Genomic DNA, 27,933 nt, shown 5'->3' on the forward strand with positions numbered 1-27,933 from the left:
CAGAGTTAGTTAGGCATGTGAAATAGACATTGATCACATCATTGTTTATGTGAAATAGATGTTGATCTGATGAGCAGTTTATTTGACTATATATAAATGATCTCTTGTCTAAGTGAATTTAGAGGGAAATGGCTACACATAAACCATTAATTTTATTAGTGTTTCATGTAAATTAGATGCTGATTAGATAGGTTGCTTATAAGTACACACACACCCTTGTCATAATGAACCGATGTCACAAAAACAAGCTTTTCTTGGTATTAAATCTGGAGTGATCCATTTCAGTAAATAAAGCTTGGAGGAGGCCCATTTTGATCGAAAACTCATTGTTGAGCAACAAAGTTAAGGTATACTGAGCGCATGAACAAAAGACAGGAAAAGAAAGACAAACAACTTAAATAGTCCAAGTACAATGAGCACCTGACAGGATGGCTACATTGCTTTCCATTTATAAAGGTCGAAAGTGGTCATGGAGTCTGTTGCCAAAGCCAGAGATTTCTTTCCTCAGAATCCAGTTAGCTAGAATAAAGATGGAAGAGGAAAATTTAACTATAAAAGGCTAATTTTACATCATACAATCTTCAACAACATCAAGAGGATAATAGAAGAGGACTAATGGGAACAAACAAAAGCCTAGAAACTTACAACATCATATAAAGCAACTATTTTCCTGGTTAACCTATTGATGTGCTTATCTGAAACAAATATCCAGTCTTAGCAAGGTTGTGGCACTCGAACTCCTATTGTGAACTGAAATTTCGTTTTGTAGCCTCCATTTTCAATAATAGATCTTTGATATCAGCTTCCATCCTTATTTTCATATTAAAATACTCGCGGTGTGCCCTTTCAACTACTTGCAGCTCTTCAAGCCTTTTTTTCCGCCTCTCCTCTGCCTCACCTAGTTGAAGCTTAGCAACTCGACTAGCATAATCTTCATCAATACTCATGCTCTTCGCTAGCACAATACGCTTTAAACCTTCAGCTTCTCTTCTTGCATCATCAGCACGTTCTTGGTACATCTTTGCTTCAGCCTGCTTGAATTTTACCACACTATCCAGTTCATCAGCAACTGGCTTCTTTTCAAGATTTGCTTGCAATTCAGGATTACCAATTTTACTAACTACTAGCTTGCATTCCATGCTTGAAAGGACTCCTGCATTTTCCAGATTAGAGACTTTCTCAGAGGGAACAGACGGCAGCCATGTCTCCTCTTTGCTTGAACAGGGTATCCCATTGATTCCTTCAGCAGCAGTTTTTGATGGCTCCTTCATGTGCACTAAGGAAGGACTAGCGCTGAGATTTGATTCACTATCTGAAATATGAAGGACAAATAATGTAATGCTTGCTGGAAAAACACCAATTTCAAAATGCAGCAATGTAGTAGTGCACATTACTAAAGATACAAAACGTTTAGCATACATAGTTTCATTGGCATAAGAAAGGCTCTTCATATCATAAGGATCACAAATTTTAAACTATATTTTAAATGATAAAAAATGAAGGCCGAGATGTCAGATATCACGGAGAACTAGTTCAGTTACTGTGCTAAATTACGTTGTTATGGTCTTTCTTTTATCTGGCACTTCGTTCATAGAGTTTATATGGCAGAAAAATCTTCGAGGCTATGACAATTGGACAAGAAAAGTTGCCATTTGAAACTTTGACTTTGAACTTTAAAATAGATTTAATTTCTCAAGTAACACACACACACACACACACACACACACACACACACACATATATATACAACACATATATATATAGATATAGATATATATAATGGGTGTATGTGATACATCTTTACATACTCACTATTGTGCAATACGTTTTTCCAAATCTGAAATCCAAGTTACATCTCCTGATAGTGCTGGTAAACAACAATGAGAACAATCTAGAACCTTTGAGTAACATTTTTTTTTCACAATCCTAATAAAGAACAGACTTACTAGGTAGGCATGTCAAAGAAGATGGAGAAAACAGTGCATTGTTGCACCGTCAAACTCTGACAGACCCATAGCTTCACAATAACATTAGGAGTGAAGTATTCTGACAGATGGCAGCCCTCTGCATCTTTCTAATTGTCCACACTAAACTCATAAACTTAGAGAACTAATTTAAAATAATAAAAAAATGCAATAAAGTAATCAGGAAAACTTTGAGAGATGGATATTCATAGCTATGCATTAAAATTATTTCAGTATAACACAAGGTTCTAATTGACGAAGAAACAATAATATCAAAGCTCCAAAGGTGCAGTCAATAGACAGCAAACATATGCTGGCAAATTATTGTAGTGAAACTGAAAAATATATATGGTTTTGCATCATGGAAACTCATTGTTGGCAAATATCAGCTTGTTTATTTCTTCTTGATAATTAATTTCTTCTTGATAATCAATTTCTTCTTGATAATTCCCTTTTAATTGGCCAAACTAGAACAGGAATAAGCTCCCAGTTAAAACTCTAGAAAAGAATATCAATATCTAAGGTTCTAAAATAATATGTTTAAGAGAATATAGTCCAAAATTATTGGAAAGCTGAGAATGCATTACTCATAAACTAAATTAAAAGAATTTAGGCACATGCTGATGTTTTGTTGCTTTCTTCTTTTTTCTTTTTATTCTCTGAACTCCCAGGATTAAAACATGCTTGGATTAAATAGTTAATTCGATTTTAATAACTTACTACTGTTTGAACCGAATTATTGGAAGCTGTTGGAAGTAAAATATGAAAACAAAAAAGAATTTTCTAATGTGTGGCAAAATTGATATCTTTAAGGTTCTCAATTTCTCTTGAAAGAAAGAAATAGATGACAAACATGAAAGGAAAGATAAAAGTAAGATAAAATAACAACTTCTCAAGTCAAAATTGAATGATTATTGAAAGTTTGATACTAAATTGATCTCAACTTGGTTCTTAAGTGCATAAGTGCATTTACTGTCTCATCTTATCAACTATATAGCTCTTCAAGAGAGCTATAAAACAGGCCAATTCATGGACAGAAGTTGAGCAGAGTATGTGAAAAAGTTCAAATAAAATAGCATTTTCGTTCTTTTTGCATGAGATACATGTTTCTTCTCTAGGCCAATCTCATTTGTAGGAAAAAGAAACTCAAAGATACATCTGGCATTAGGTCAACTAATTAGTCCTTAAAAAGCGTTCAGAGAAAGCCTAGTCAGTCATTAGCCAAAGAAAGATCTAGAAGGAACTTAATACTTTGAATTTACATTGCTCAAGTAGTATGCATGTCGCATGTCAAGTTTAGCACGTGTTCCTATCTTAGTCCATGTTACATCATATGAAAAGAAGCCTACACCAACCGAATTCATCTTTTCCTTAAATTTCTGCATAAAACACCTTTAGTATTTCCTAATATGTTTGCCATGGAAGTTGGCATATATCACATTTGCAAATGAAATTGAGCAACTTTAGTTTTAAGAACATTTTGGACAGGCTTTCAGTTCAATGTTCACATCCAATTTCCACATGTAAGATTCAGTGGAATTTACTTGAGTTGCATGCACATTTCCGTCCAAAGGTCAACACATACATTAAGAGTTTTATTTGGTATAGAGTAACTAGTAAAAACAAAAGAAAATAATGCTGGATAGGCATGTTAAGTACAAGATGTTAAAGGGGAAGAGGGACAGCAATCTTTAAACATGTCCAATCTTGATGTTTCATTGAACACGAACATTTGTAGGACACACAGCGGATTAAAGTTAATGTAGAAACCTTATTGTTGTGTTTTCTTAGAGCACTGAGACATGATATTTCTTATGGTTAACCTACAAGATCTGCAAACTGAATGGGTCAACTTTTAGAATAGACATGATCCATAGCAATGAATTTTCTATGGTCTACTCTCATTCTACTGTTAGACATCTAGAAAACTGCGCTAAAATTAATATCCACCAACATTGAGCTTGTAATCGAAACAGATGTCAGACATGCATATCAGTATACTGCCACAAAACCATAGCTTTGCCAACAAGAATGACAAAAGTTATTGATGTAGTGACAAAAGTCAAAATTTGATGTTTTCAATTGTCTAGAATATGAACATTTAGCATTGAATTGCCTTTTCGTGTCGAAGAATGGTAAATGATAATTCCTACACTTCATGTAGTGCATACTAAGTAGCTTACCAGATAGAAATGTCATTACAAACTTGACAACTTCAGAATGATTGGCTTTATCTTCCAATTTCACCAACATCTGATCAGCTATGTCTCGCAATCTTTTGCCCCTTGCATCATTACTGGAGGAAAAAATTCTTCTTACATATTGAAGCTCCTTCAAAAGAGTTTCTGCTTTCCAATCTTTTGCACATGTTCTAAAGACATCCTTCACAAAACCAAACATCTCTGAGGGATGACCACAAGCAGCACAGTGAAACTGCATTTCGTTAGCCCCATTTGCTACAGAACCACTTCCACCATTCCTAATCAGAGAAGTGCGCAAACCACAGTCTGTGTGGCACCAATGAAGGCACACATCACAACCAACCCAACAACAAGTATTAAATGCCATGTCAAATTTGGAGCAGACAAGACACATGCATGCACTGCAGAAACCACTTTTCTTCGTGCAAACTTTGCATTCACAATCCTCCACAGGCAGCATACTCCGACAAGCCAGATTTCGGCACTTCAAGTTCAGAAAGATGTCGACCAAATCAGGGACTGAAATGCTATTAGATTTTCGGATGAAATCTGGAAGACTGGTTTTTATAGCCACCAGTATCTCTAGTAGAATCCGAGGACACTTGGTCATTGTTTCAGCAGTCAGGTCAGACCTCCTTTGAAGTACCTCCTGCAGTGCAGTTATATGTCTAATTTTATCTGCACTGGTGATCATTTCACAAAGGGTTTCCTTCAGATATGCTACAGATTGCTCTGTCATTTCTTGAAGCATCCTACCCATTAAATGTAAAGGTTCTGAAACAATTTTGTAGACAATCCTTTCAATGACACCAGAACCATTATGTACAAGCTGTTCTCCTTCCCGCTGCTCACTCATGAAAAGACTGCTGCTGCTTTTCTCTCTTGTGAGCTGCCTCTTATCCTTACTATGTAATCTAGAATGGTGAGAACCATGACTCTTTCTTGGGGATAACTGACTTGGAAGAGTAGACAGCCCTGGGAGGCCATTAAGCTTCCCTTCATGATGGCCATTCAAAGCATGAAGTGCTGCATTAGGTGACCCACTACCATTTTGCAGAACTCTCTGAAGGAGTGGGGCAGCTCCACCCTTCCGTTTAACTTCGTTTGAGGTCTGAGCATGCCATATGGTACCATTAGGAACGTGATCCATCTGCTGAAAGATTGGGCGGCTACCTACAGACTTCTCATTGTTGTCTAACGAGTTCTGAGTAAGAGAGCAACTAGGATTGTGAACAAATGGTTGAGAACTCGTGAATGATATGGATGTTGTGAACCCATCTGAATATGTTCGGAAGGAAGATGGAATAGACTGGATGCTCCTCGAATGTGTGGGAGAACCAGATTTTTGACTTTGGGATGCATGATCCTGCAAACTACCTGGTAAACTAAGAGAAAGATCAAGTCTCTCCATCTTGAGACCGTCATCTTCCTTCTTGCCAACAAGGTTCCCACCGCAGTGTGCTTTCTCAGCTTGGCAGATGTCAGTTCGGAATACCAACTCAAACCCCCTTCCACTGGTACCTTCCATGGCATCCTCAGCTTCCACAGAATCGTCTTCTCTTGAGAGCGCCAAAGCCAGACTCTTACCCTTGTCCTTGTCTTTCAGCTTCTCTGCCCCAAGCTTGAGATTCACATCCTCACATTTACTCTCTGCAACAAATTCCTTACTTGAGTCAAACAAATCAATCGCATCCTCTGGCTCAGCCTCTAGATCAATTCCTTTTCCTTCGTTCTTCTCAACCTCAAGCCCTACACCTGTCTCTTCTTCCCTTCCAGATTCACTCTCTGCAATTCCATATTTGCCTTCTCCCTGATTCTTCTCCAAGTCCTTTTCGTTGGAATCAGAAATAGGATGTGGAATCTCTTTTTCTTCATTCTCAGCCGCACATTCTTCACCACTGTCTTTCGCTTCCTGGACTTGAGGAGACAGACATAACTTCCCCTCCTGAGGCACGTCTTGCTTCTTTTCCGGAAATTCATCCTTTGCCAAACAATCAACATCAATACCCTTATCTTCACCTTCACCTTCTCCCTCGCTGCCAGTTTTTTCGTCTAATTTCTGAACTCCACTTACGTCATCTACCACAACATCCTCAATTTTGACTTCCTCCTCCCGAATTGGAACACCTACATCATCATTCTCGGATTTCTTTTCAGATTGCACGACTTCTTTCCTTTCCAGATTCGTTTCAGCTCGGCTGCTACATTCAGCATCTCTATCTTCATGATTTGTTTCTTTCTCAGCTACCGGATCCGGCTCGAGCTCCCCCTCCTCCATTTCGCTACTACTGCCGCTCTCTTTCCTCGGTTTGTCCACCTTGGCGGCCGCCTCCGATCTCCGATTCCCGTCACCGCTGAGCGAATCCCTACTCCTCATCCCCCCTCCTCTGCTCACTGAGCCCGAGTCCTCACTCACCACCACATCCTTGCTCGATCTCCGCCACGACGACCCACTGCTGCCTTCCCGCCTCGACCTATCGCGCTCCGACCGGAAACCCTTGGGGAACTCCCTCCGAAACCCAGAAAAGCTCTCCGAACGGTGCATCCGGTCGCTCCCGTAGACCCCCCTCGGCGACGAGGCGTCCCTGTACCGACAAAACCCCTTCCGCCGGTCAAATCCATCTCCGTCGTGGTCGAATCGCTTCCTCAACGGCCTCACCGTCTCCCGGTCGTCATCAAGAGCCCGATCGTACGATGACGACTTTGAATAGAACCTCCGGTGCGACGAAGACGACGACCGCTCAGGCTCCTCGAGATCTTCGCCGTACGGCCTCGAACGCTTCATCGAGATGAAGGAATGGATCACGAAGCACCTAAATCCAGCAACAAGAAGAGGGATTTGGCATAGGAGTTAAAAGCAAGATTTCGTATGGTGGGAGGAAGAGACGAGAAAGAAGATAGAGGAGAGAGACACCAACCTATTAGAAGGCGTGCAGAAGAGGGCTTCTTTCTTTTCCTTTTCTTTTCTTTTTAATTAGTTCTTTCCTTCTTCCTGTCTCAGTCAACGGTAGTCATTAAAGCGATGTGTAATTACTTAACCAGCAAACTGGGCCTTGTACGGCTTGGCCCAAGTGATCTCGCCCGTCGGATCCGCGCATGTGCGGCTGCCGATCGAGGGGGGGTACCCGTTTCACGCCCACCCTTGCCCGACGTTTTTTGTAGCGGGAAACGCCGCACGCTGTCACCGGTGCGTTCCATGTGGGGTTGGTGTAGAAAATGGGAGACGACGATCTAGTCTTCTGACACGTGTTATAGCAAAGTAAAGAATCCTTTCTTCTTCTACGTGTCGTGTATCCATTGGCTTTTCTTCTCCCCACCCTAGTGGATGGACCAACTCCTCTTGACTGTGGTCGCTGCATGGCATTGGTATGACGCATAGGTACTATCGAAATTTGACTGTTGGACGCGTTTCCTCCATCCCTGTCTATCGTTTCCCTTTTTTTTTTTTTATTATGTCTCGATTCCTCCTGAAATTAAGTCAATATAAATATTCTTTTTTATTATTTAAAAAAAATAACGTATTAAATATAATAATTATATTTGATGTGATATAATTAAAAAACAGACGGTAAAAGTATATTTTATTTTTATTAAATTATAATAAATATTGTTTAGTTTATAAAATAGATTGATGAGATAAATATTAAGAATAAATTAATAATTAAGTTAATATAGGGTATAAGATGTACTCTTTCTTTTTTTGGTGCAAGTTTCAAATATTTATTAGTGGGAGCTGACGAAAGTTCCTAATCCAGACACCCGTGTTCCACTCCGGTTGATAATTAAGTGGTGGGTGACTTGACTTGACATGGGATTAAATAAAATGGTAATCATTCAATTGGGCAACTTGGTACCATGAAAATTTATTTCATAATGTCCACGGGTTGCTTATCTACTTTGCTTCACACAAATTCGAATTGGAATTTTACGACTTTGGCCACCAAGAAATAGAAAATGTAATACTAGTTTGACCATTGCAGCTACAAGAGAGAGTATAGAGTATTTTATCTCTTCTCTTTCATAAGTTGAGTATGATATGAGTTGCATAGATTATTCCATTATTTCCCTCTAAATTTGATATTAACCAAGTGAGGATTATGGCTACAGAAACAGTTTCTACAGGAAACTACTCTACCATGCACCTGTCTCTTTCTTCTCGATTCAATTGGATAATTGCTTACGCTCCTTTTGGATGGCTGTGGTTTGCTTATCCTCTCATCCTTAGTGAACTCACAAATCCCCACATACCATCTCTTCTCCTCAGGATCTCGAGCCATCTCTCATGGCTGCTGCCTTCTCATCTTTCCACCCTCTTCATGCCACATATAACCATCCAATGCAACCCAACATGGCCATGGCCAGATCCAGATGCTTCTCCATCTCTTGCCATAGCCAACTCCCGACTAATATGGAGAAGAAAGGGAAGAGTAAGGAAGAGAAAGGATGGTGGAATACAACTCTGATGAAGCTATACAGAGAGGCAGGGAAGGGACTGAAGGATAGCTTCAGCCCCAAGCAGAAGGGAGACTGGAAGGACTTGGTTTTGATGAGCCTTTCCTTTGCTGTCTATGTTTACATCTCTCAGAAGATTGTTTGTGCCTACTGTGCCTGGATGTCCATGATCAACCACACCTAGCTAACTTGCTTGAATTTGATTAATACTTGTGAATGTATAGGATATTACTTTTGTTTCTATTTTATTTTTAATAATGAAATGAGAGATAGAGAAGGCCAACCATTGTTATTGTAAATAAGACTATTTTGGAACAAGTGAATAGAATTAATAAATGAGTTCCTTCTGGTCTTCGTCATTTTCTTCCAAGAAACTTAAGAGGAAATAATTATTTATAAGTTTTATAATCGGCTAAAATAAAGTAATTCATAACGCATATTTATTAGTTAACTATGTATGAGCTATGACAAAATATTCGAGGTATGAACACTGTCGATCAATGAACAATGCGCTTAAATGACTTTGACCGTTTGAAGTTTGTTGGAATATGCAATTCCATCAATTGGCAAAAAATGCCGAGTGTTCAAACATGAGGGATGTTGGCCGAACATATCAGCAAGTGAAAGTTGAATTTCAAGTATTGAGATGTTTTATTTAGAAGCTTGAATACATGTTTGATCGTAAAGTTTAGGGATAATTTTCTTTTCATCACATTTGGAGAGAGAGAGAGAGAGAGTGCTATGAGAAGAGGGCGACAGTGATGGGGAGGAATTTGGAGAGAGAGAAAGGGCTCGGAGAAGATGGCGACAACGACGCCGAGCTTGGAGAAGATGGCGATGGCGATGGCGAGCTCAGAGAAGATGGCAATGGCGACGGCGATGGCAAGCTCAGAGAAGATGGCAATGGCGACGGCGAGCTCGGAGAAGAGGGCGACGACAACGCCAAGGCGGGGCTCGGAGAAGAGGGCAGATCTGTCTCGCCTTGATCGGCCGCAGTCGCTAGAGGTAGTGGCATAGCGATTGAAGCTACGTCAATCCAAGATCCAACTCCGACGGGGATGCAGATCTTGACGTGGATCCAAGCTTGAGCATGCCAAAGAGGAGAGCAATGGTAGGTTGCGGAGGAGGTGAAGTAGGCTGCGGAGGAGGCGACGGTGGTCAACGCCATGGATGCGGTGGCTATGGCAGTGGAGGCTGCGGTGGGGTAGGTTATGACAACAACAATAGAGGGAGAGAATGAGGGGTATTTTCGTCCATCTAAAAGTTTCTTATGACAGCATGTGACTTGTAGATATATGAGGGTAAAATTGTCATATATTTATCAGGTGATTATCACGTGATATATTTTGGACAGAAATGGGTAACGGAACCCTAACGGAAGGGATCAAGTGAGGTATTTCTGATAGTTTAGGGGGTCAGTATGTAGCAAAAAAAAAGTTCAGGAAGTCAATATGAAAATGAGTGATAGTTTAGGGAGTGAAAAGGAAATTATCCCTAAAGTTTATAACATTAGAGTTGCATTTGCTACTGACATGAGGGTCATTAAGAGAGGTATTCAACCTCAAGGTCATACCGAGTATAGATATCGTTGTTATATTGAAAGTAAGTCAAATAAATTACTTTAAAGATAATTATGGGTAAAAACAAATAATTTGTAAGTATTTATAATTGCTGATTATTATATTGCTTAATTTAATCTTAATACTCTTGTATAATAAAAAGTTTTCTCTACGAAAAAATAATTCTTATGTTTATGTGTGGTTTTATGGATCGTATTCGGTTTTAATTTTAAAGAAGCATTATCTAGATTAGTTTCAACCTCATTTCTTGTGCTTCTTTTGGCAATCCCAAAGCTTATTAATTCTTCATTTAATTGTTTGCAATCTCATTCTCTGATAATACCCTTCAATCAACTTGCAGATAAGTGCACCAAAGGATTAAAGCTTCATCGAGAATGCCACTTAATTTTCTGCTTGCTTAGGCTGTTAGGCAATACAGAAGCATCCACCTGGGCAAAACTCTAAGTTACAAACTCTCAAAAATTTCGAACTCTCTCACCTTCCTCTCATAACCTGCCTTATTTAACATATACTCATGAGAATATTAGAAGGCGCTCCTACCTACTTCGGCCATTAATGTAATATAGATTAGGAATTGTAGCAGCTCGACACATTCTTCTGCTTCTCTTAGAATTGCACTGTAGGATAACAACTTCTCCTTTAGTGCTGACGCAGCAACAATAAGTTGCCAATGTCCTGCATCGGTGAGCGTCTCAAGAAGTTGCTTGGTGAATTCTTCACTCGACAAACCAGAACGTGCTTTTCTTTCTCCTTGCTGGGGACCAGCGATTCCTGCTGATGGATTTTGGATGTTACGAAACCACTTCTGTTTGATTCTGAATGATCACGAGAGGAAGCGTGATTCAAATGCTCAACCTTCAACAATCGCAACTTGTTTTGGAGTTGAGAGACCTGCTTTTGCAGCTTATCTGCGTTGCTTCCTGAGACTTGAGCTCTGTGTTGCCACTCCTGCACCTGCAACACCATTGCCAAATTTTAACAAACCTCTCGGATAATCATACGAGACGACATCATTATCTAATAACATGATGAGTAGTACAAGCAGAAGCTAAATGAGAACTATACCCTCATCCGATCTCTCTACATGCCGATTTCAACACCTCTGTAAAGGAATTTATTGCAACTTTACATAGATACTACTCATCCATATTTTAATAATTTGAAATAAAGGCAAGGATGGAGTAAGGGAAGATCCTTCATAGAACATTTGAAACCTATAGTGGATGAAAATTAATACTTCCTTATCCCCCTCAACTGAAAGTTTTAACATGCTAGGACACCATCTATGCTTTCTATATCAACATATAACCCAATTTTCACTTGATAAGCCTCTCTTGGATCAGTTCTTGCTGCATGCGTGCAATGAGAAATAATTAATTGCTCTATGTAACTCAACATTGTATGGAACATTTGTGAAGTAACATAGATTGATCGATGCATAAAGACAGTAAGCCTATGCCTAAAGCCTTCTTAAGCATCATCTTCAGATTCAGTAAAGAAGGATTCAGACCATATGTCTATTACTTTGGTGGGGAGCCATAACGGGCAATGTTAGGATAAAATCACATGTATTATGGTAACAGGCAAGTCATATGGTAGCACTTGGAGATGCAAAACTAATAGATGTCTATGATGGCCACCAAATATAGGTCCATCAGAACTTACTTGAGCATGGAGGGAGCGAATGTTGACATCAGCAGCAATAGCGCGGCGCTTCCACAGGTCTCTGGAAGACTGGAGATCTTGCATTTCCAACCTAACTTGTTCCACCATAGCTTGCATCTGTGTCCACTGCTCGGTCTCAGACCTCACTTGCTCCATTATCCTCCCGACGACCTTTCTGTAATCACAGCAACTTCCCACACTTGCAACTGCCCACTCCTCCACCAATGCCTGTTAAGTCACGCTATTAGAAAGGCTTCTGCTCAAGCTCTTCTGACAAGTTAATTACTGATAATTGAAATGACTTCTATAAATAATAGCAGGTTATTACTCAATTCAGTATAGTTGTCATAGTTTTGACACAAAAAACTTCACTGCGTTCCTGCTCTGTTGACTTCTTTATTCTAGGCGCCTCAATGCATGCAGATTGTACACTTCAACATAGTCAAGATGATAACAGATTTGCATTTAGTTCCAGGAGGCACCCAGCCTATCTTTCCCATTAATGTTAATGATGACAAAAGTGATTTGCTCTGTAGAGCTTCTTTTTTCATTCAAAATTAACAGAGAGATTGCAGATGGAGTATACAACTTGAAGAATCGCAACCCTATATAACTTTGTGCTTCTGAAGAATAGGCAAAATGCTCCTAACTCTAGGATCAAATAATGCAACCATTATCCAAATAAATAATCATTTTCAATCAAAGCAGCATATGATCATGTTTTTACAATCTACAGGCAATTCCTCAAATCTCGCTACCACTAAACTCAATCTGTTAATAACGTAAGTGCAAGATCAAATGACATCATGATATGCTTGTTCAACTTTCAGGATTTGTTAGTAAGCCTAGTATTAGTGAATGCTTGCCAAAATGACCAAGCAAAGGTCAGAGTTTTTAAACGTTTTTAATATGAACAACCTTTACACCAACCAAGGTCAGAAACTTACACATAAATATGGAATACATTAGATGCAATCTACAGTTCTGGTCCCCAGCAGCACTGTTTCAAAGCAGTGAAGCACATGGGCTGGCCCTTGGGCCTGGATTCTTCAAGTTGTTCTGGGCATATGCTCATCCCAGGCTGGGCTATCTGCCTCCTCGTTTAGAAGTGGCAGTGTTAAATGTTAATTTACTACCTTTTCCTTAAATCGGAAATGGACCCCGCACCGATTTTCTTTCCTTAAAATAGAAGCTTCAAGCTCTAATGATATTTAGAGCATTACCTACTGCAAGCTTAAGTACAGACGAACCTAAATTTACAATGCGAGGTGGTTGAGACCAACTAGCCCCATGAGGTTCGATAGTCATAGATTTGATTCTGCACATGAACATTGTGGGTCATTTTTTCAATAGGATTGATTCAGTTATCTATATATCGATGATTACTAATCCTCTTCTCTTGTCTAACCTATAATTAGTCTAAGAATGTAAGTTTGCAGATAACACCCTATAGTGATATATGCAAGCTTGCCTTTTAAACACTAAAAGATTATATAATAACATCCAAACCGGTTGACTAACAATGCATACACAAGTCAATGAGGAAATGAAGAAGGGGAAGGGAAAAAGGGGAACTATTTCGAATTCTACCTGCTTTTGCTCCTCCAGTCTTTGCTCGTAGTGGCCGTGTACTTTCTTTCTCACTCTCATGTGCCCATTGCTCCTTTTGCTGCTGCTCTTCTTGCCGCAACCTTCCCTTCTACTAGAGTTGGTGTCGGAGTTAGTGGCTGACAGCAAGTTGCCGTACTCCTCCATCATCTCCATCATCCCCTTCGACAACCCCTCCATCTTTCTCTTCAACATTTCCACCTTCCAATTGGCATCGCCTCACCAATTAGACCCAAATTAAAAACAAAGATCAGAATAAATAAACTGAGTAATAGGATCTTACATCGGATAGCTCTTCCTCTGTTTGCTTCTTATCCGGCGGCGCTGAGGAGATCTCGTGTATCTCTTTGACGCATGCCTCATCAGCCGCCAGCTTCTCGAGCCCTCGGCGGAGCGCGGACACCTGGCGGTCGAAGTTCCGGCCATAGCTCCTCCGTAGCCTCGCGGAGCTGCCGCTTACTTTTCGAACCTTCTCTATCTCATCTAATGCTACCTCCACGTCATCACTTCTCCCGTCGATCTTCTTCCTCCCCTGGATGTAGAAACCCCACAATATATAAAGTAATCGAATCGATCAAGATCAAAAAGGAGGTAGGCGATGAATACCGAGACGAGGGATTCCGCCCGCTCCTGCCGCTCCTGGTCGATGAGGGCGCCGAGATTCCGGCAGGGCCTCGCCGGCACCGGCCGGCAAAGACGGGTACGGCGAGGGAGGTGGATTATCCTCGGGGTCGGCGCCGGCGGCGGATGCCATTTGCCTCTCCTCGTCGCCATTGGGAAGTAGCTTTCCCCGGAAGTGGGTTTCGGGAAGACGAAAGGGAGAGGTTTAGAAAGGAGACGGTGCCCCCTTCTCGTTTTCTGGGGAAAGCCAACGATTTGAAAGGGATCTTCTCCGCCTCTATTACGTCAAAATGACTTAACTACCCATCGACACGAGTGATTAAATCCCAATCATTGGTACACTTCAATGCCATTCATGTAATTTTGAAATGGATTTCGGGGCCTTTAGTCGTTGCCTCCGGTAATTCCATGCAAGTGGGGCTTTCTCCTGCTCCCTGGTCTGACGAGCGGGTGGTGCCAATGGAGGCCAGGCACGTGGCGGATTGTATAAGGAGCGGGCCTCGTGATTCGTGTCGGAGCCCGTTGGAAGGCTGCTTGTTCGTTAATTAATAACATATATATTTAAATTCAAAAGAAAGCAAACGGAGGGGGAGTTAATGTGGGTGTTTTGTTAAGTGTACCATCTCTTTGTTGGGTTCGACACGCCTCCGTGTCATCTCGGCCTGCACGAGATGCTCGCGTTCGTCACGAGGAGCCCAAATGATACTTTCTCTGATTACTTAATGAGAGGGTGTGGGAGGAAAACACCAAAACATTGGCCCAGTTATATGTACCGTGCTCCTGATGATGGTCCATTTACTATATAGTAAACTTAAGCAAGCAAGAAGTAAATACCATGCTGCTCCCTAGCTTTCGCGGTAAATCCACGACACGGTAGTAAATTATTCCTCGTATAGACAGGATTACACGTAGGTAGCCGTAGGTGTGGAGCCATTGTTATTTAGAGGTATTTTTCTTTCGGCCCATGAAGAGGATTTGAGCGCTTCCGGGCTTGAATCACTCGACGGGCCCATCGGCTCGGGTTTTGGGTCGGCAGAGCTAATAGACTTTCCCAACCTGACACCGCCCAAGCTTAACTCAAGATTAATAAAAAAAAACCCAAGCTTGAGCACGATTGATAGATAGATAGATAGACAGATAGATGAGCCAATCTATGTGTACCATGATACCATCTCTCTTGGGTATGGGTGTAAATGAGCCAAAGTCCGAATGAGTCAGCTCTAGCTCATGCTCGGCTCGAAATTAATTTCGAGCCTTAGAATTAGGTTTAGTCTTGGCTCAGTTCAATTTAAGACGAGCTCGAGTCGGATCAGACTGAATCTGAGTTGATCTAAAGTCTGAAATGAGTCTATTATCAAGTCTCATTTAAGCTAAGTCGAATTGAGTTGAACCTAGCCGGATCGAGCTGGACCAAGCCGGATCGAGCCCAAACCGAGGCACAAGAAAAAGAAAGAACCCAAACCCCTTCCCTTTATCCTCCTCCCCTTCTCCAAATGCTTCAACCACCACCACGACGGTACCGCGATAGCGGCTTGGCAAATGAGGACGAGGCGGTATCCCTATCCCTTAGTCATTCCTTCCACAAATTGTCACTATTGACGAGCATTAGATAATTCTCCCTTGAGCCCGCTTGCCGTCGTGCTGTAGAACATCCCGACGCTCTTCTCCAACGCCACCAGCACGATCGCCCGCCTCAGCTCCGCAAACAACGGGATGAACCGGAGGAGGTTGCAGACCTCCTCCGATTCAACTCACCATCATTGCGACAGGAGACCGCGGAGATGTAGATCGGGTTGAGGAGGGTGCGGTGGTTGCAGACATAGAGTTGGTGGTGGGGGCGAAAGAGATGAGGCGACGGCTTGGCAAACAAGGACTAGATGGCACCATGGCAGCTCGAGGAGACAAGCATGAGTGCCAACTGCCGAAGGAGGAGGAGGAGGAGTCGGGGATGTGGATATTAGATTTGAGGATTAAAATTTTCTCAATTCTCACCTCTTTTATACCGAGCCTGAGCGAGCCGGCTCCAGCTCAGACTCGACTCATTTCTAACCGAGCCGAGCTGAACTCAAGCTTCAACCGAGCCGAGCTCGAGCCGCTCGTTTGAATTAAAGGTCGCGTACACTTGGGTTCATCTCCTACCCTTCCGTAACAAGGCTGGTAGTAAAAGTATAGTACTCCATGAGTTTTTGAACCCATTTAACATTTCAGACAGAATCTATAGCATTGCCACTACCATCATGGATAAAGTCCATAAGAAACCATACAGAGTTAATATGATGTACAATATGCGAAGATTCTTGAAGATGAATGATATAGAATTAGTATTCCATACCAAGTTAAAAGAAAAAAAAAATACACCTCCGAGGTCACAAACTTAGTACCATCCGTTTCCACCTTCATTCTCCCTCGACCACCGTGATCACTTTTTCCCATCACCTGGCTTTGCTCCCTCCTGCTGTGGCGGCGGCGGAATGCCGCCGTCGAGGCAACTCCTGCACTTACTCTCTACCCACCCTTCAATGTCATGATCCCCGCCCGCCGCCAAATGGCGCCCGCCGCAAACCCTTGCAAAAATCCCCGCAAGCACTACGATGATCGTGATCACCGCCAATATCACCACCAGCGTCTCCACCGATCTTCGAGTGGAGTGCGTTCCCGGTGCAACAGGCGGTGCGGCCTGCTGCACCGGGAACGGCTGCTCTTGCTCCATCCTCACCATCTCCCACATCAACATGATGCGCAGTACGCCCAATAGCACTAGCAATCCAATACAAGGTAGTGTTTCACTTCTCGCTTCCTAATAAATGCCGTCAGCTTGTAGACACCACTGAGATTTTCTTTTTCTTTTTTTAACTTTTATGTGGGCAGGAAATCTTCTTAGGCGACCGTTGATGGTTTAAATTTTTCTCTCTCTTTGGAACATCTAGGTAGGGGAGTGTGCTGTCTCTTTCCTTTCCTGGGAGGTTTTCAATGCAAAAGGAGGTGGATGGGCCTACATTTGGACAGTACATGGACTAAGCTTGTCAATTCAACTATTCAAGTTCTTGCAGGTGCTTTGACTGGTCAAGCCAGACCCAGTAATCACTCTCTCATCTTGTGAACATGAGGAAATTAATTAAGCTGCCCTTGTTTTATTTTCTCCTTTTCTTCTCATGATTAGTATTGGATTTCGACTTTTCTAAGTTATGTATGGATTGATTGCCAAGCTTGAGTCAGATCATCTACAGATGGCCAGCATTAATGCTGCCGTAGAACTCCTGAGAGTGTTTTGTATTGTAAACAATGGCAAGTTGCCCAAAGGAAATAATTGCATGCCTGACAAATTTAAACTGAACTACTTCATACATTGCATATAAAGTCTAAAAAGACGTAAAAAGAAATGCTATTATTCCCTAATACAAGTTTTTCAAGTACAACGAGGGGAAATTCTTCCAACTCCTGTCCATTGGACATTATTGCAGGAGGCATATGTATGATCTCCATCTTCCCGGAATAAATCGATGTTCTGCAGCTCCACATCTTTGCAACCAACAGTACTGCTGCAATTTAATATCACGGCAGTTTCTGAAGCACTGATTCCCTTAATATTCTTGTAAAGCACATTGCTTATCGCGACGGCGGACTTCTACATTTGTCAACACTGTTAGATTGCAGTTAAAACAAAACAGAGGTAAAATTTTCGTAAGGAAATAATGTTTCGTTTTTACCTGCGTGTGGCATGGTTTCATCGAGTCACAATAGCTCTGGTTGATGATTATAGGATTGGAAACATTGTGCACAGAAACATCTTGGAAGATAATATTCTTCACGTAGCCATGCCCTCCCTATCAGTAGAATAAAGATACATGAGAATACGAAGCGTAAATAAGTAATATTTTCTTGGTTGATAACTACTTTGAGCATCAAAAACGAAGACTGGTAACGCTAGCTCTCTGCTTTGACTGTTACTAGATAATGTATGGAATTAATTAGTGTTTAGGGTTCAAAACAAGATTCGAATTGGTTGAGGAAAACTGTATTCTACTAGGTTTAGAAAGATGGATTAAGATTTGCATTTAGAAAACTAAAACCAAGTAATATATGTTACAGGGAATAATACTTTTAACTGATAAATTGGCAAAAGAGTGAGAATTTAGTTTATTAGTTATTTAGTAAACGTCTATAAACATTACCTGCCATGTTTTGATCCGTACTCCATTCGTAGTATTCTTCAAAATGGCTTTCTCCACTATCACATTGGAGACATGGGCTATCGAGCGTTTAGCTCCTAAACTTCCAATACTGTTCACCATATCAAACAAAAGAAGGAACCAGAAAGTTATCAAAATGTTTATCCTTGTAACAGATGATACAGATAATTGATTAATTCCCGATATGAAATTTATGAGATCACAAGTTAGGTTGGAGTTAGAATGACAGACCTGATTCCATGACCGGGACCGCAGAGTATATTTGTAGCTTTAATATTTCTAGAACCATTAACTATTGAGATGCAATCATCACCTACACTAATTTAGGAGGCAAACGTAATAGTAGAAGGGTCTAGATTTAGATCACTGTAAGAAATGAAATTGGTTTGATTTAGTTGATCTAATATTTTACCAGTTCCAATGGAACAGTAGCTTATCAGCATGTTCTTAGTGCTTGTCACATGAATCCCATCAGTATTTGGACTCCACTCAGGTGCAGTGATTTTGAGCCTGGAAGCTTCAACATTTGAACAGCCTCCAAATACTAGATGAATCTGTTGGCTATCTCTTATCTTCAAGTCTTCCACCGTCAAATCTTTGCACTCAGAGAAGTAAAGGGCCTGCAAATTAATCAACCATTCAATATTTTTAGCTCGATACTACTAAAATTATCCTACGATGATGTATGATATGGTCGACTACATACCGTCGGTGCATTGAAGCAAGGCTGAAAAAAGAAAGATTTTAGAACAGAATTAGTCGCCAATACACTATCTAATGTAAGCTTGTGAGTTGTGATGTGAAATTAGCAGGAAGGAAAAATACCATTGACTTGTTAGTCTTGCATGAATTTTGCCACCAGATATGGCCATTTCCATTAAGTGTTCCACCACCTTGCACCAGTAGGTTTCTTATTTTTTTGAACTTGATCCAGGGCTCTTTATCTTTCTCATCTGACCAAACTGAAGGTTCAGAAGAAGCTTCAAGTGTCCCCTTGATCTAAAATATAACGACAAGTTCATCCATGCTTGATTTGAATCGAATGACATAGTCTAATGAGAACAAAGTTATGCATTACCATCAATGTGATATGAGCTCTGCAAGGGCCAGAGAAGGTTACTGGCTTCAATAGGTAGGTTTTCATCTCAGGCACTAAAATTACAGCCGAATCAGAAGATGAACAAGCCTCCTCCCAAACCTTGACAAACGCCTAACTCCAAAAAAAGGTACTAGTTAAGAGCTTCCAATCCATGACGACAAAGAATTATAGGAACATAAACTACCTAAATGTCTTTGAGATTAATAATGCACCTTGCGATCGTCACTGCCATCAGCTCTAGCACCGTAATCGTCGACGGTGAAAATTCTCATTGGCGACGGTGCTGGGCTAGACTCTGTACTATATGTGGTGTCACAGGAAGAAACTTGAACTTTTTCTGAACTACTATAGCAGCAACTGAGGTTATGAAATAATAACAAGAGAATAGATAGCAAAACAAGCTTTTGGAGCCCCATAAACATATCTATAGTCTCCGTAACAAGCATACAATGATACAAGAGAATTTTAGTGCAATTGTCTAGGAGAAGCTTACAAGAATGATGACCGAATGAGGTGATGATAAAATTATTATATACAACCAAGAAATGGAAGTGTAGGTTTTACCTAACCAATGGAGTTTTGGCAGTGATTGTTTTTCCTTTTTTTTCTTTTTAATTTTGGCAGGGTTCTTTTCATATAATAAAGTGTGCATATGTGTATGTAATTAATGCTAAAAACGGAAGCAATATTGTATGGCATCGCCGTTTCCTTATTAATTCCATTACGGCACCAATTTATGGGCATAAATATCCTCCATCAGGGATATAAGATCAAGTATTATAGTATCTGACTAGAAATTACTATGTATGATCTTCTTATAAGAATCGTGCACACCTACATACAAACACATATGCAGTAATTTTGCAATCACACAGACTTGCCTTATGCTGTCATTTACATATAGAAATGACCATTTATTTGCTATTTTACATATAAATTGAAAGATGAGATCATTTTCCATATAGTTATATGTGTAAATTGCATGCATAGAAACTTTGCATTTCTATATGTTATATTTATTTTTTTTAAAGTAAGACCAAACCAATGACAAAGCCACACAATGCCAGGGTGCCCATGGGCTATGGGCCTCCTTAGGACCAAAAAGACATCAAACATTCCATAGAGCTTCTTCTTTGGGGCTGACTCGCACTTTGATTTCGTGTGAATTTTATAGTTGAGAAATTTATCAAGACCGCTCTATGTTGTCTTTTTGTTGAGAAAAGAAAATTCTGGACTGAACCCAGTTATATTAAGTGAGGGCATCACTCACTATATTTTGTCTTTTTTTCTTTTTCTTTTTCTTTTTTTTTTAGTAAAAGGGGCATAAAATTATTGTAATGAGTCGAGGTTTAGCGAGCTGAGATTAACTTTGCTAGACTCGAAATTGTGAAACAGCTAGCTCAGCTCAAGTTTTAGGCGAGCCAACTAATGTGGGCTCGAGCTCACCCAAGTATTGAACTAGCTCGACTGGGTCGAGCTAGTCTAAATTTTTTTAAAATAATTATAATATTTACTTTATAGTTGGTAGGGTTTTGCTAAGCTTGGAAGGACTCAGTTATCCAGCACAAGCATCTAAAAAAATATTTATGTTCTATTATGTGCTATGAATTATAAAAATTTAAGTGCTTAACTTGGTCGAGGGACATGAAACATTAAAAGATATATTTTTAAAATATTTGGAGACATGAAAATTATATAACACTTCATCAAACATGGCTTCGCTAAGAAAATTAGTAAGCACTTGAACATAAAAAATATACAAGTCGAGGAAAAACAAAATCATTAATTAAAAAGGTACAGAAAGAGGATTTAACATAAACTTTAATTAAAACAATTCAAAAATCTAAAAAAAATAACTCTTCATAACCATAAGGGCAATTTCAATTGAATCTATCATAAGCTTTTTCTATTTTAATTTTGATATGTGCGGATATCCCTTTTGCCTCTATGAATAGAGTATAATCTTTTGGGTCAAAATGGTGTCATCCATGATCTTCCTTTTCGTAGATTGCTTAGGGTTCACCAAACAATAGAGAATAGATTTTATAGGATTAACCATAATTTTAACAAACAACTTATATAAAATTATTATATAAGATATAAAGTGAAAATCATTAACACATACATAATTTAGAATAGTTTTATGATTCAAGCAACACAGGTTTTCCGTTTCAAATCCAAGCAACCAAGCGTTGAAAATGGAGGAAAACCTCATGTAACGCATGCTTCACAATGTTTCAGTAATAATAACATAATTTAATATGGTAACCAAAGGGTCTTTCTAATTTCCTCAGTAAAAGATTTAGTGAGTTCATTGTTGCAGTGAAATTTAAGACAAGCAGATAGGATCAGTTCAAATTATTACTCGAATTACTATCAATAGGCCCTTTCACCTAGTCTCCAACCCAAAATTCTCATCACAAACGATGGAAACGACATTCTCAATGCTATCAAAGCTATGCTATACTTGTTTCAATGCAGAATTTTGTACCTTATCTTATTAAGGCTAGCAGAAATAGAAAGCATGGGGTTAGTGTTTGGTCCACTTAAACACCCAATTCCCAGCAATTAATCCTTAACCTCATCAAATTCATACCAGATCGAAAATGTCTATTAATTTTCACATAATCAAAAGAAAGAGAAAGAAATAACGGAAAAATTAATAAAGCCAAGATTCATCAACTAAAGCCCGATCCAATCTTGCCCAAACCCTAGTCTTCCATCCCTGTTATTACTCTTGAGTGAAGAATTTAACTTTATTATCATTCATATTGTACATTTTAGATATTTACACTCTTATATTTTTTAACTTTTAATGCCTCAAAAATTTATTACATCTACTTTTGAAGAAAAAACCTAAATATTCCTTCTTTAGCTTTAAAACCTATATAGCTGGTTATCTAAAATAATAAAAGGAGGAGAAAAAAAAAGGGTATTTGTATAGATTTCTCATAATAATTTTACCAGAATGACATAAATCTGGAGACACTCGGATCATTGCATTTAATCGACACGATTGCAGACCTCTAATAAAGAGTAGTTTATAATTCAGTACTTTCTTCAATGACGCATAACTACATAAGTTAAACGAGAGAAAGACGCTTGAGATTGCGAATTGGGACCACTTTGCAAACGTTGCTTTCTCAACAGAAAGAAAGCTCTCGTTTCGTAACTTTGTTCATGAATTCATTATGGCAGCAATCCTCGAACTAACAGAGCCAGCCGACTAGCTACTATTGAAATTTAAAATTAAAAAAAAAAAAAAAAAACGTTCATCAAACTAAACGGTTAATCTATTGACTACGTAAAGAAAGTGAAAGAAAAAGATGACTAATGAGCGCGGAATACGAGGCAGCGTGGTCCCACGTGCGCGGGGCACGACGTTTAAGGCGTGCCCGGCGAACACCGGATCCCTTCGAGCGTTCTTAATCTTAACCCGTGCGATGGACGGCTACGATTGATGGATGTAGGTGGCCAGTTCGGGTCGCTGTTGGGGTCCCAGCAGCGAATAGCAAATCGAGAGAATAGATCCTGTGGCTGCCTGCCTGCCTGCCTTTGGCTTTCCTTTGGTCAAGCAAAGTGTCTACTTACATTGAACCAGTCGGTGAAGTAATTGCCTAACTAAGAGTACATACATGCATTTGACTTTGACTAATTCACAACACTTTTCTCTGATCCAAGATTTCTTATACTATTAAATTATGTATAATTATTGCCTAACAAGCAATTAATTGGAAGGTCACTTATGCTTAAAATAATGGGAATGTTATTTAATAGTGACGCCCGAACCGGCCGTATTATTAATCTTGCCATTATTGTGAAGGTTTTTTTTGTTGTTGAGACTTTTATTAAAAACACCTTATTATATTTAATATATCAGGAATATTATAAGTTAACTCTAGCCTAGCAGACGAATAGAAGATATTCTATTACTTTAAGAAAAAAATTAAAGGACCTATAATAGTTCCTCATTGTATGTAGTTACTTTAACCTAAAATTCATTTATATGGGCTGATTGTTAAAAGAAAAATATCGATATAAGGATTAAAAGTGAAATATAAGAATAGGGGGTAAATAATAATAAAGATAAAATGTACGGTAATTTTGATAAAATTTTCAAAGCCTTTTTCTTCTGATTTTTTATGCAACCTCTCTGGAAAAAATCATACGTGAGCCAGACAAGTACATAATTATAAGCAAAGAACCTAATTTCCCTCCAACCAACTTGTTCAACTGGAGTCGGGCCCAACTCCTCCCACGTCGACTGACTGTAGCATTTGGTGCGCCAGGGCTTGGAGAGGATCAGCCGCATCCCTTGCGACTGGTAAAACCCCGGTGGTGCCGCCGCGTGGTGGCTACGATTAATCTGGGCCGTCCGTAGGGCGTTCATCGTAAGCGGTTCCTTTTCAGATTCGCTCTTCGGCTCGGGAGAACCAGGTTGGAAGGAAGGAAGAGAGAGGAGTCCTTCCCCTGGTGAGCGGACTATAAAAGGACAGGCTTTTTGGTGGGTTGGACCGAAAATAGACCCCCTTCTTCCCTCGATTCCATTGATTTGTTTGGAAAAGGGAAATCTTTTACTATTTTACTCTCTTTTAAGGGAAATTAGTTCTCCGCTTTAACCAAATTTTTGTTAGTTTTCGCTAACCGAGACATCGGAATCCCAAGATCTCAGACGGATCAAGGTGGGTTTCTCTTCTTCCGCTCTTTGGGGAGCTGGGGTTTGTTTGCTAACCTTGTCCGCTCTATATTTCCTCTTGGTCTGCTGTTGCTTTGAGTTCTGCTGATGGTCCTTCGTTGTTCTTCCGCGATCTCTCTTTTTCTGTTTTGTTCTTGACATTGGTTTCAATTGACATTGGGGAAAAAGATTCTTATGAGTATATTCGCATTGAACGTTGATTTTACATAATTTTAGCGGTCTAAGGAGTTTTCTAAGCCTGTCCGTCAGGAACTCTATATTGGATTTTATTTGTTTAGATGTCTTGTTTGATTGCAGTCATGCTGACGGAATGTGGATCTGAAATTTATGCGCTTTTCCTCTTTTTTACATCAGATAGGACGATTAATTTGTTTGTGATTTGGCAAAGATTGACGCTTATTTTTATTACTTTTCGTGCCTGGAGCTAAAGATCAGAAATCCTGTCTGTCTTTCTGTTGGTTGACACTTGAAATGAGAGTTTTCCTTTTCATTTATTCCAGGTTTGAAGGGTGAATTTTAAGATCCAAGAACTTTCATGGTAAGTTGATCTTTATGATTTTTGCTCTTGTTATGATCGCTTTGCAAATATTATCTTGTAATTACTGTATTTTAGTATAAGTTAATTTGAGTATCCATTTCCCCTACGGAGGAGAGTTGATCTGATAGAAATCTCATCTTTAACAGGGAGAAGAAGCACCTGAGTTTCTCTTTGGAAGCTTCATTTCTGAAACACAAGACTATCAGACAGCTACTACTATTGGCGATAAGATAGTGAGTCCATAAAAAAAAAAATTCCCTCTTTCTACCTTATTGTTTTATTTGTAAGTTTAGATCTTGTGAAATGTAATTACTTGTGCTTGCGTATGCAGTATGTAGTAGGAGGAGTTGGTGATGGAGCTAAGTCCTCAATCAGCATCAAAATTTTTGATAAGTTTACTGGAACATGGTGGGATACTTGCACTCTCTATTGCCTTTCTTCGTACTGTTTGTTTAGAGATAGAAGATCTAATTCGCAGTTGTTTTCGCAGGTCGATTCCTACAGTTCTGGGCACACAACCAGTTCCTTCTAAGGGTCACTCAGCTGTGATTTTAAATAACGATAGGATATTAATTGTTAAGAGGGATTCTTCACTGGATGATTTTGCCTGGTTTTTGGAGGTCTGCACTACTCAAAATACTTTCTTGTGTGGATATGGACCCTCTATATAAATTTGATGCTTATGGACTTGGCCTTTTGCTCACTTGCTGTTTTATGTGGTCAGATGCTATTCTTTGTTTTTCCTTTTTTTAATATAGGAACTTTAGAATTCTAACAACCACCAAATGGGTAGGTTCCAAAAGGACTTTTGTCTCGATTTGCCATGGTCCATACTTTATGAACTTGGTATTTTGTTTGTTATCTCCAAAGTAGGCAAAGCAGAACCTAGTAACTACTGGTGATCTGGATCACAATCTATACTCTGGATTTCCTCAACCATTGCTAAGCTTTTGATGAAGAGGTATACTTGCAATTAACTGACTGTCATGCTTAATAATGATATCTGCCAAGTGGCACAAAGTAGAGACCTATTTGTTTCTTGTGCTTCATTATTCTAAATCAAATTGGCTGGTTTTACACAGCATGATTGTTTATTATGTAGTATAGATGCAAAACCTTTGTTTAGTTTATTTGGATTAGGAAAGTTTCTCATTCCTTTGTGTCTGCTAGTTCTCCATGCTTTGCTCTTTTGGGTTTCCTTCTATTTATTCAGCTATAAATATGTTTCTATTTTTGTTGTATTAGGTGGACACCCCATTTGTTAAGGAGCATAAGAAGATTCTTGGGACAGAAGTGGTTGCATGGAGCAAGGGGGTTCTGGGCAATGGCCCAAAGCCAATCGTGATTAGTGGTCCTTCTGGAGTTGGTAAAGGTACATTAATTACAAAACTCATGAAAGAGTTCCCATCAACATTTGGGTTTTCTGTTAGTCACACAACCCGGGCTCCAAGAGAGAAAGAAATAGATGGAGTTCACTATCACTTCACTGAGCGTAACGTGATGGAGAAAGATATTAGTGTTGGAAAATTTCTTGAATCTGCATTGGTTCATGGAAATCTTTATGGGACAAGTATTGAAGCAGTTGAAGCAGTTACAGATGCTGGAAAGGTAATAGAAAACAAGCGCATGAACATAGAAGATTGTGAGTCTTGGTGGTATCTGCATAATGTTATCCTTGCATGTGATATGATTCTTTAAAGTTTCGAACTTTCGATGCTTTTGGATTGCAGAGATGTGTTCTCGACATTGATGTTCAAGGAGCTAGATCTGTGAGGGCTAGTTCTCTTGAAGCAGTTTTCATCTTCATCTGCCCCCCATCATTTGAAGAACTTGAGAAGCGTCTTCGGGCACGGTATATTTAAGAATTTTAAGATGTCATCAAGGTTATATTATATAGCTTGTGTGATTGGTAATTGGTTACACTACTTTCCTTGAAATCCACAATAGAAACCATTTTGAATGCTCTTGCATGACTATACAGGGGAACAGAAACAGAAGAACAAGTCCAAAAAAGACTCAGAAATGCCAGAACGGAGCTTGAGCAGGCAAAGTTCCCAGGTCTTTTTGACCACTTTTTGGTGAATGACAACCTTGAAACATGCTACGAGAATTTAAAGGTGTTTAACTGCGGTTCTGTTTTGTTTGCACTTTTATTTATTATTTTGATATTGAATTTGCCGATTGGTATCCATTTTTCTGATGAATGTTTTATCTCCTATAGAAAATACTTGCTTTGGATGAGAATTTCGGCGCTTCATATGAATCATGTAAGTTATTATATCTTTTAATTATGTCGTCTCTTCCTGCTTTTTCACATTTTCTGATTAGATGGTCAAAACAGTCATGCAGAATATTGCTCCTGTGTCTCATACAATATCTAAGACAGACTCAAAAGTTCTTTTGCGTATTGAATCTAATGAAATTGAAGCAGCAGGCCGTAACTCGTAAGTCATTCACTCTGAATTAAATACTGGATTTTTTTAAGATAATCTGATTAGAAGCTTATACTTGGACAATTTTATTCCGTTTGATAGGTATGTGCTTGATGTATCTTCTCTTAAGGGAGGTGCTTCTGGTCGAACGAGGGGACTAAATATAAACCACATTTACCCATCAGAAGATAGCTTGAATGACATCAAACTACTTTAACATCATTCGTGGAGTACTCAAGCCAAGAAGTTGCACCACTACTGACTTAAATTTTGGATTTACTATATGGGGTGAAATTTCCTAGAACAACTAAATATGAAGACATACAAGTGTGGTACCCAAATTTCAGATTGCTATCAAATAGGAAAAGAATTGATGATTTGTTCTCTTGCGACAATAATTTACTGGAACATGGGTGAAGTTCACTTTCTGGTCGAGATTTTCCTTTTCTTTTCAGATATCATTCGTGAAATGCTTGTACGATCATAGTCTATGTTGTACTAGTGCTTTTGTTACCATTTCAAATCATGAGTGTTTCATTTTTTTAAATTTCGAGTCGTACTAGCAGTAAGCAACATCCTAGTGGCTCGTTTTGTCTCGAGCAATTATTTTGGATTTTTTAACGTGATTCACAAGTTAGTGTTGGCGAAACATATGAAATACAAAATATGATTAGATGAAGAAGAATCTAAGCATTAATAAATGCAGGGAATTATTAATCATGTGAGAGAATTAATTTAACTTAATGGACCAAATGGGTAGGATATGAGCTCAGAGGATCAATTTAACTTGATGACTTTTAAGTTTTGAGTCGACCAAAACTTCTTTTGAAAGGCACCAGATTCTTCTAGTGACGAAGTGCATCACGCCCTCCATTGACGTGTGATGT

At 39.5% G+C, this 27,933-nt stretch overlaps 4 protein-coding genes across 4 annotated transcripts; 1 reads left to right on the plus strand and 3 right to left on the minus strand.

Moving 5' to 3' along the window:
• Nucleotides 1–531: 531 nt before the first annotated feature.
• Nucleotides 532–7,139, minus strand: LOC140791286 (protein OBERON 3). The gene is made up of 3 exons (XM_073141778.1): nucleotides 7,084–7,139; nucleotides 4,148–6,978; nucleotides 532–1,312 (listed from the first exon to the last, which is right to left on the minus strand). Exons 2-3 carry the CDS (start codon nucleotides 6,948–6,950, stop codon nucleotides 741–743), a joined length of 3,375 nt encoding a protein of 1,124 aa, XP_072997879.1. The 5' UTR covers nucleotides 6,951–6,978; nucleotides 7,084–7,139; the 3' UTR covers nucleotides 532–740.
• A 3,422-nt stretch (nucleotides 7,140–10,561) lies between these two features.
• Nucleotides 10,562–14,358, minus strand: LOC140780839 (uncharacterized). The gene is made up of 5 exons (XM_073126565.1): nucleotides 14,077–14,358; nucleotides 13,754–14,002; nucleotides 13,453–13,671; nucleotides 11,863–12,090; nucleotides 10,562–11,151 (listed from the first exon to the last, which is right to left on the minus strand). Exons 1-5 carry the CDS (start codon nucleotides 14,242–14,244, stop codon nucleotides 10,837–10,839), a joined length of 1,179 nt encoding a protein of 392 aa, XP_072982666.1. The 5' UTR covers nucleotides 14,245–14,358; the 3' UTR covers nucleotides 10,562–10,836.
• Nucleotides 14,359–17,497: 3,139 nt separating this feature from the next.
• On the minus strand, nucleotides 17,498–23,770 carry LOC140796413 (polygalacturonase QRT2-like). The gene is made up of 10 exons (XM_073149455.1): nucleotides 23,550–23,770; nucleotides 19,593–19,737; nucleotides 19,360–19,491; nucleotides 19,107–19,280; nucleotides 18,988–19,008; nucleotides 18,694–18,901; nucleotides 18,513–18,594; nucleotides 18,264–18,372; nucleotides 17,799–17,915; nucleotides 17,498–17,716 (listed from the first exon to the last, which is right to left on the minus strand). The coding sequence occupies exons 1-10, from the start codon at nucleotides 23,768–23,770 to the stop codon at nucleotides 17,498–17,500; spliced, it is 1,428 nt and encodes a 475-aa protein (XP_073005556.1).
• Nucleotides 23,771–23,802: 32 nt separating this feature from the next.
• LOC140797759 (guanylate kinase 1-like) lies at nucleotides 23,803–27,593 on the plus strand. Its single transcript, XM_073151407.1, has 11 exons — nucleotides 23,803–24,062; nucleotides 24,577–24,614; nucleotides 24,761–24,847; nucleotides 24,946–25,022; nucleotides 25,105–25,234; nucleotides 25,860–26,222; nucleotides 26,345–26,466; nucleotides 26,596–26,731; nucleotides 26,836–26,881; nucleotides 26,956–27,058; nucleotides 27,149–27,593. The coding sequence occupies exons 2-11, from the start codon at nucleotides 24,612–24,614 to the stop codon at nucleotides 27,261–27,263; spliced, it is 1,182 nt and encodes a 393-aa protein (XP_073007508.1). The 5' UTR covers nucleotides 23,803–24,062; nucleotides 24,577–24,611; the 3' UTR covers nucleotides 27,264–27,593.
• Nucleotides 27,594–27,933: the final 340 nt, after the last annotated feature.

This window comes from Typha latifolia, chromosome 1, assembly GCF_019914945.1.
Source record: "Typha latifolia isolate L0001 chromosome 1, TyphaL0001v2, whole genome shotgun sequence".
Classification (NCBI taxonomy): Eukaryota; Viridiplantae; Streptophyta; class Magnoliopsida; order Poales; family Typhaceae; genus Typha; species Typha latifolia.